We start from the raw sequence: 9,271 nt of genomic DNA, 5'->3' as shown, positions 1-9,271 counted from the left end.
AGCAAAAGACGACAACGCTATCAGTACTCGTCGTATATTCGGCCTGTGGTGGTACGCTGCTGCAGTGTGAAAGTAGCCTCGGGTGTGGACGGGTGAATCTCTGTGTGCAAGTACAAAATGAGGATCGTCTTGGCGTTACTTTGCATTTTCTGCACTGTTTACAGCACTCATCAGGTAGGGCTTTGTTTGAACAGCTGAATCTGGCTGGATTTACTGCAGCGGGGTTTATTGCAGCTATCTTCGCCAGAAGATGATCACTACTGGGCTGGGGTGGTAGAGTTCAGCTCCAAGGACAAATGGACGACGACCGACAGTCCGGGGACGTACGTTGCTCGGACGCTGGCCAAGTACAAGGAGATCATCAACTCACCCGATGCGGATCCGCTGGATATTTTGGTGTTCCCGGAGTCTACAGCGAATGCTATCGAAACGGCTTCGTTTGTTCCAGATCCAGCGGAGAAGGTAGCTCCGTGCAACAACCTGCGGTACGAGCCGATCTTACGCGATTTGTCCTGTTTGGCCGGTACGAAGCAGCTGTATTTGGTGGTGAATGTGGTCGAGAAGGCAAGCTGTCCGGAGAACGGCGATGAACGACCTTGTGCGAGTGATGGTTTGAACCACTTCAATACGAATGTGGTCTTTGATCACCGTGGAATCGTCATAGCACGGTATCGGAAGTTCAACCTGTTTGGAGAAGCCGGCATCAACACTACAGTTTCGGCTGGGCATGTCACGTTTGAAACAGATTTCGGTGTTACCTTCGGGACGTTCATCTGTTTCGATCTCATGTTCGATGAGCCGGCGCTGAAACTGGTTCGTAGCGGAATAACTGACATTATCTTCCCTACGATGTGGTTCTCGGAGCTACCGTTCCTGACTGGTGTTCAAATCCAGCAGGCCTGGGCGTACAAGAACAATGTGAATCTACTGGCGGCTGGAGCGAGTAATCCGGAAGTTGGAAGCACCGGAACCGGAGTGTACGCCGGCAAGCGAGGTCGCATTGTATCCGTGATGAATCACCTCGCTGAAACGTGAGTATGGTCCTCCTTTTTCTCCCACCAATCATGATCAACTCCGTTCTTTCAGCAAACTGTACGTGGCTTCCGTTCCCAAGATCGACCGACCCCAAGCGGAAATCAAGAAGCAACCAACGATCAAGTACACCGCAGCCCAGATGGACAACCTCAAGCTGAAGCGAGACCAAATCGACGGCTACCGTACCATGGATCTTCCCCTCCAGAAGACGGACACCTACGCCGCTTCGCTCTGCCAGAACCGTCTCTGTTGCAACTTCACCATCGACTACGATCTCGCTGGCCCAGTCACAACGCAACCCTTCTACCGCTACAAGATGGCCATCCTGGACGGTAAGCGGACGTTCGACGGGTTCGCCGACGGATTCATTACGGCTTGTGCGATCTTTGCCTGCACCGGGACCACGCTGGACACGTGCGCGACGCGGTTTGAGCACGGTGCCAACACGGTGCCGATGTTTGTGTTCAACTCGATCGAGCTGACGGGGACGTTCCCCGGTGGGGAGGAGGTGTTCCTGCTGCCGAACAGTGTGGACACGAGCATTCTTCCGCTGGAGGTCGATGAAATCGACTACAGTGAGGAGAACATCACGAAGGATGGGTAGGTTGAAGGAAAATTTTAAGATTGAAGACTCGAGTAATCATAATCAACCTTTTTTCAGCAAACCATTCGTTGAGATTACCCACAAACTGGTGAAGCCACGCTCGGATCTGTACTCGTTTGCCATTTGGGGGCGGAAGTTCGTTCAGGATCAAGATCCTAATGCGGCGGTTCCGGTTTCCATTGGAAGCACACTGTTAGTATTGGTGGCGGCTGTTTGTTCTATTATACTTAAGTGAATAAAGCTAGTTTGTTATTAAAATGGTTTGTTTGAAACTTTTAGAGAAAGACATCATCATCAAGAACTGTAATGAAGCAGGGCGTGAATGCAGAGAGTAAATCACATTGCATTATCAAACTGATATTTATCGTTAATACTCAGTCTCAAATGTGAGAATTATAGATCTCTCAGATGAAAATTTCGTATTTCTTTTTATCACACAAAATTTGATGACTTCCAAACAATTAATATATTCCAACTCAACCTTTCATCAGTCGAATTACTCAAGCTCAAAAGAGATGTATGCAAAACTAATAATAATATTATCAAGTCTCTTTTATCACTACTCGCTTATTCACCACTTATTGCGAGAAAGTGCTCTTTCTTTACTCTCTACTCTCGTTTTCTTTACAATTGCCGCAGCAAAAAAACGAATGGTTGCTCTCTCAGAAAGACAATTTGAGTGCAATGCTTCACCCTTAACTAAGCTAAAGATTTTGTCAAGAATTTGTTAAATCGAGCAAGCCTTGACACACATTAATAATTCTCACTCCGAAAAATTCAATAGAGCCTCAGTCTCGCCAGTTTTGCAAATAAGTGTTGGAAAAAACTATCATTTTATGATTCCTGTATCAACATTTCAGACGATCACTATAGCTTCATCTTCTTTTCATCGTCCACGCGTTCTCACTACTAAGAATTTTCTCTCACAGAAAACCGCAATGAATTTTAGAGAGAGGAGAATCTGAATCAAAACGCGCTAGTAAATTTGCTTTTGAGGTTCAACACCGTTGACGAGGAAGGATTGTGATTGCGCGAATGAGAGAGAAAAGAGATTGTCAAACACGAGAGTGTAAACACGAGATAGAAGACCGGCCATTCTTGGTGCTGAGAATATCGGGACGGATATTTAGAGCATGAGTTTTCAGAATAGATAATTAAAATCGCTGAGAAATAAGAGTTTGCTATTTTTATAACCATGCCCTTCCCTCTTTTACGCAAAAAACGATAAATTAATAGCAAAAGGCAAATACTGAAAAGACTCGTAAAAAAATCGTTTGCTCAATAATGAGTTTTGGGGAGAGATTTTATCTTTCACCACGCCTCACTTTCGTCGGTGAGAATTTCATCGCTGCTTCTCGTTTACTCAATCACTCATGAGTGGCAGAATTGTTGTTTTTTTTAATGAGACAAGACATTTGTGACATTAAAAATTTACTAAAACTACTAATATTGATGTTAAGAGTGATTTTAACAGCCAGACAGTTCTGTGTAAAAGAAAAGGAGGTGATTTCAAACAATTTTTAAAAGAATGTTTACTTAAAATTTCATAATGCCCATTACGGGTATCAAACGACGCGAAATTTTGCACAGCTTTTCATAGCATTACATTTTTTTGTTTTCAGTGAAAAATACCCAATTGTTCAGATAATAGCTTTTTTTATATTTTACAAAAATGGTTGGAAAACGTGATTTTTTTTTTTTAGTTTTGTGGAACCAATAGTATTTTTAGTAAAAGTCTATTCATAATTTCTAGCCGGTTAAGGCAGCATAATTCCCGATCATCCATTTAGGGCCATGTTTATTTTAGAAAAAAAACATTCAAATCTTGATTCAGAATCTATCAATCAAAAAAATGGTTTTCTTTGTGTTGTTTGTAAAAGCTTTTTCATATAGTGATTTTTTTTCTTTTTAATTTACTATTTCTGGACCCTGAATTTAGAATGATCATTGACAGTCATTGCCCGAAAGGGAGAGGAGGCAAAATACGCAAAAGAAAAGCGCTCCCAAATTGTCCAAAGAAAATTAATCAGTTGAAGATTTATTGTGAATCTCACTGTTAGCAGCATTTATTTCCTTTTGTTTACAAACATTGTTCATCTACCCGCTGAGAAATTTAACGCCCCTATCGGCATTTGTAAGACCGATTTTACTCAACCATCGGACTCATTGGGTCGTTGCGTTTCTCAGTGGGTACGAGAAGTGACAGGTCCTTTTTCGATCTGTGTCATTACACCTGCAAGTGTAGTAGTTAAATTGGTGTTCCGACGAATAATCCGACGAATAATGATGGTTCATTTGAGTTTCTTTTCACCGATCCTTCGTGCGCGAGAGATGAGAGAGCCAATTTTTTCTCTTAATGAGCGTAAAAAGATTTTCTTGCATCACTGGTTACGAGCGATATTAAGTATAAATAAGTTATCTTCGATTGTAGAACTGACAATTTTTCATTGGAGAAAAAAAAATATTTTGTTTTTCCTTTTTGAGAATCATCAAACTGTACAACTCAAACGTGTACAAGTACCCGCAAATCTCGTGTACGTGACTGATAAGTTTCAGACACATTTTTCATTGATTTAGATTCCAAATAGCTTATTATAGTCAACAAGTTAATCACATTGAATCGCGCGACTTAAATCGATTAGCTTATCACAGCTGATGGGTTGCTAATCGCATGGCTGGCGTTTTATCATCGATAAACCCTTAATGAAAGTAAAAGCTGAAATCAAATCGGGCTGGTGAGGTGCTCCAAATTGGACCACTTGAAAATTTACAATGTGTTTAAAGGTTTTGGTACAACAAATAATTACTTACCTTGGCCACTTGAAGAATCGGCTTAAATAAATTGCCGAAACCGTTTAACGCTTATCCAGTTCTGGTCATACTTTGAATGGACTAGGGTCGCTCAAACCGCTTTGTGGACTTTAATCAGATGTTTGAAGAATGAAGATAACATTGGTAGTACTTTTCCTTTGTCATTACATTGTAGTCAGCAAACAGGTACTTATCATCTCTGTGATTTGATTGAAATCTTTATTGACAATACACTTTTAAGGTGTCCACTCCGGAAGATGACTACTACTGGGCGGGGGTCGTCGAGTTTAGTTTCGTTGAAAAATGGAGTGGAAATGTGTCTGCTGAAGAGAACACCGCAAATAATTTGGACAAATACTTGGAGATCATACGTTCCGTTGAAGCACAACCAGTGGACATTATTGTCTTCCCGGAGTACACGCTAAACAGTATTGAGAGTTCGTCGCGGCTTCCAGATCCTGAAAAGGGGATCGCTCCATGTGACGATCTTCAGTATGCCCCGATCGTACGCGATCTGTCCTGCGTAGCGAACGCTACGCAGAAGTATCTGGTCGTCAACATGGTTGAGATGGTGCCTTGTGACAATCTTCGGACCTGTCCGAGGGAAGACAGTAGTGAGTTCTTCAACACCAACGTGGTATTCGATCGTTCCGGCGTGGTGATCGCACGCTACCGCAAGTTCAACCTGTACGGAGAGGCAGGTATCAGTGTAACTCCATCGGCGGAAATGGTCACGTTCGATACGGACTTTGGAGTGACCTTCGGTACGATCATCTGTCACGACCTGATCTTCGATCTACCGGCGCTCGGCTTGATCCGCCACGGCATCACCGACATAATCTTCCCAACGATGTGGTTCTCGCAGCTTCCGTTTCTGACGGCGGCCCAGATTCAGCAGGGTTGGGCGTACAAGAACAATGTGAACTTTTTGGCGGCCGGAGCGAGCAATCCGGGCGTTGCCAGTACCGGAACGGGGATCTTCGCGGGGAAGCGCGGCCGGATCGTGACCGTCATGAACCATCAGGATGATGTGAAATTGTACGTCGCGGCCGTTCCGAAAGTGAATCGACCTCAAGCAGTTATCAAACGTCAACCCGTCGTGAAGGACCCGGTCGGGATGAAGGACTTGATGCTGAAACGAGATCAGATCGATCACTACGCAGCGTCGGATCTTCCGCTGAGGAACAATGAGTATTACAGTGCAACGGTTTGTCAGAATGAGTTGTGCTGCGATTTCACGCTGAACTACACGTACTATTATCCGTCTACAACGCAGGTAAGTATGGGTCTTGTTGATCTTCCTTCAATTTCATGATCAAATCGTTTCGTAGGACTTCTACCGCTATAAGCTCCTAGTCAACGATGGGCATGACTCAAAGGGTCGCATCGCTTGCGCGATCGTCGCCTGTACCAACGAAATGCTGGAAACCTGCGGATCGCGATTTGAAGATCCGACCAGCGTCGTTCCAGCTATCCAGTTCAACAACATTGACATTTCCGGGAGGTTCCCGGGGGGTGACAACGTGTTTATGGTTCCCAGCGGAGTTGATACCAGCGTACTACCATTGGAAGTGGAGGAGTTCGAGTACACGGAACATCTCTACGTTCAGGACGGGTAGGGATTTCTCAACTGTGAAGGATCTATTACACTACGGCAAACAAACAAACAAAGTCGCACTTTTTGACAGTTTGGCAGTTTGCCTGGATTTGTTTGTACAAACGTCAGCCTGCATACATTTTGCCATGTTTGCGAGTTGTCAAACACGAAAAAGTGCGAGTTTGTTTGTTTGTTTGCGGTAGTGTAATGGCTCCTTGAGCTTGCAATAAATCGAAATTTTACAATTTTAGAAACCAAACGCTCCAAATCCGCCAACAGCTGATACTACCCCGATCCGACCTGCTAACCTTTGGCATCTGGGGTCGCAAGTTCGACAACGAGGACCATCGTGACAACAGTGACGACGGTGCAACCTCTACAACTGTCAGCCTTCTGACAATACTGTTCGCCCTTATCGCCACCGTATTAACTAAGTAAAATAAAGTTCAATATTTCATCAAGGTGAACGATTACTTTCGAAACCCGAATATCGTACTATACAGAGTGAGTCAATTAGCCGGCCTTCGATCGGGCGACGCCGGCTTATCATTCAAGAACGCAAACTTTGTACCGGCCCGGAGGGACTTATCTGCGGGTACGGCAGGCAACAATGCCATTGAATAAGTGAAAGAGAGAACCCCGAATATACGCAATTCATTCAACAGGTGAATCATGGTTGAAGGTGTGCAGGGTGGGGGCTTCTTTTTGCTTTTGAAAAATATCTTTTTCATTAGCAAAATATACTCCGAGATATCAAAAACAAAACTGTCATGTGCTTTATGGATAGTCCCTTACGAAACAATAAGTTTAAAAAACTATGTTTGAACAATGTTTTGAATCAAAATTATTAAATAATAATATCAATTTAGGTAGATACTAGCGTGGCTCACGGATATATGAAAAAGACAAAAGTGTTCAATTCCAAACGCCTCGACCGGATTTTTGTAGCAATATGGCCCCAGAACATAGCCTGAAACTTTGAGCGCATTTGGTTAAGGTTTAGTACTTCCACCATTGACCTGAAGTTAGTATGGAACTTTACTTTACGCTATGTTTTGGGGCCAGATTGCTACAAAATTCCGGTTGAGGCGTTCGAAATTGAACACTTTTGTCTTTTTCATATATCCGTGAGCCACGCTAGTAGATACCCTGTCCTATGTATTCGTTCTCCTTGCTACCGATTATTTACTCACCAGTCAAGTTCTGATTTTCCCACAATTACTTAAACCCATGAAGTAATTATATCCATCACTTAGATCTCCCCTACCGTGAACTCCACGGCAAAGTTGATTGATTTATCTAAACATTGTTATCTGTTCCACACGCTCAAGTTAAACCGACCAACGAATATATCTACACCGAACCGATAATCATTATTTACCTTTTTCAATGCCTTTTTCGTTCGTCGATCGATTCTCAAATTCCAACAAACCATTGAACCTTGTGCACAGCAGTGCTCATAACCCATCAAGAAAAAAAAACGAACCATCCAAAATGCTGAAAAAGAAATTAAAATTCTTGCCCACTTCCCAGCGTTTTATGCCACTTCCGAAACGTGCGTGGAAGTTCCATCAGGTCATGTTCCGAGCATCAATTCTAATTTGTTTGCAGGCACACACCAGAATTCACTATCACTTGGTCGGTTGGCCATTTGCCAATCTTGTGATCACTTTAAAAGTGATCAATTTATATGCTAATGTGGCCAATTTGTCACCGACGACGACTTGCTATTTTTGAACGCGACGCCTCGCCATTAGACGTTAGACGCCGGGCTTGTTTACCTTAGGACAGAAACAACAACAAACATCGACGAGAAATGGATCTCTTGGACGGCGGCAGCAGCATCAACCACGCGAAAGTGATGCTGTGAATGATCTCAAGACGCAACAATTTAGAGAGATAAACGCCACGAAGACGAGCAGCGACATTTTGCTAGACCGGATTTTGGGTACCGTAACAAGAGGTTAAGTTAAAACAGAAATATAAAAGTTAAACAAAAAACAAACAAAACTTTTCAAAACATGCAAAAAACAAAAAAAAACAAAAATACAAAAATACAAAAATACAAAAATACAAAAATACAAAAATACAAAAATACAAAAATACAAAAATACAAAAATACAAAAATACAAAAATACAAAAATACAAAAATACAAAAATGCAAAAATACAAAAATACAAAAATACAAAAATACAAAAATACAAAAATACAAAAATACAAAAATACAAAAATACAAAAATACAAAAATACAAAAATACAAAAATACAAAAATACAAAAATACAAAAATACAAAAATACAAAAATACAAAAATACAAAAATACAAAAATACAAAAATACAAAAATACAAAAATACAAAAATACAAAAATACAAAAATACAAAAATACAAAAATACAAAAAAAAAACAAAAATACAAAAATACAAAAATACAAAAATACAAAAATACAAAAATATAAAAATACAAAAATACAAAAATACAAAAATACAAAAATACAAAAATACAAAAATACTAAAATACTAAAATACTAAAATACTAAAATACTAAAATACTAAAATACTAAAATTCTAAAATACTAAAATACTAAAATACTAAAATACTAAAATACTAAAATACTAAAATACTAAAATACTAAAATACTAAAATACTAAAATACTAAAATTCTAAAATACTAAAATACTAAAATACTAAAATACTAAAATACTAAAATACTAAAATACTAAAATACTAAAATACTAAACGAAGTTAAGTTTTGTTTGTCTAAATTAACTCCAATCAAGGGTTTCAGCGTTAAAACAGCAGGAAGAAACATTCATATTTTTCTCGTATGCAAAGCATATATAAATGCACAGTGGGTGCGTAGGAGTTCGCAGTTGGAATCATCAATTTGTCAGCCATGTGTGCGGCTTTTGCGGGTGACCCAAAACAAAACAAATCTAGCGTATTTTTAGATCCAAAAAATGTTTAAGTTGCTTTTTTAAATTCAAAATACTAATGCACAGAATTAACCAATCAAATCAAAATTAAACAATTTCAAAAAATGTCACATCTGCCATAAAACAAGCCATAAACCACCAAGGAAGAGGCACAACACAATGTCCCATACGTTGAAGCGATTCGCAACGAAACACAAACCATCAATCGATTGATTAAATTGATTCCAGCCTTTTTCGACACGGTCGTTTATCGTCTGGTTATCGTCAAACACCCGGATACGTATTGAATTG

General features: G+C 40.5%; 2 protein-coding genes across 3 annotated transcripts; both read left to right on the top strand.

Annotated features, from left to right (window-relative positions):
* Positions 1-1,961, top strand: LOC120419165 (vanin-like protein 1). Of its 2 annotated transcripts, XM_039581816.2 has the most exons (5): positions 1-174; positions 235-1,031; positions 1,087-1,635; positions 1,697-1,831; positions 1,919-1,961. In XM_039581816.2, the coding sequence occupies exons 1-5, from the start codon at positions 118-120 to the stop codon at positions 1,944-1,946; spliced, it is 1,566 nt and encodes a 521-aa protein (XP_039437750.1). In that variant the 5' UTR covers positions 1-117; the 3' UTR covers positions 1,947-1,961. The 2 variants fall into 2 exon arrangements, with proteins under 2 accessions (XP_039437750.1, XP_039437749.1); XM_039581815.2 differs by lacking the exon at positions 1,919-1,961 and having other exon boundaries at positions 2-174; positions 1,697-1,901.
* A 2,521-nt stretch (positions 1,962-4,482) lies between these two features.
* On the top strand, positions 4,483-6,514 carry LOC120419173 (vanin-like protein 1). The gene is made up of 4 exons (XM_039581826.2): positions 4,483-4,636; positions 4,692-5,726; positions 5,782-6,065; positions 6,299-6,514. The coding sequence occupies exons 1-4, from the start codon at positions 4,580-4,582 to the stop codon at positions 6,483-6,485; spliced, it is 1,563 nt and encodes a 520-aa protein (XP_039437760.1). The 5' UTR covers positions 4,483-4,579; the 3' UTR covers positions 6,486-6,514.
* The last annotated feature ends 2,757 nt before the right edge of the window (positions 6,515-9,271 follow it).

The sequence above is a fragment of the Culex pipiens genome, chromosome 2 (genome assembly GCF_016801865.2).
Source record: "Culex pipiens pallens isolate TS chromosome 2, TS_CPP_V2, whole genome shotgun sequence".
Taxonomy (NCBI): Eukaryota; Metazoa; Arthropoda; class Insecta; order Diptera; family Culicidae; genus Culex; species Culex pipiens.
Note: the sequence above shows the minus strand (reverse complement) of the source record. Positions and strands in the feature narration are given on the sequence as shown.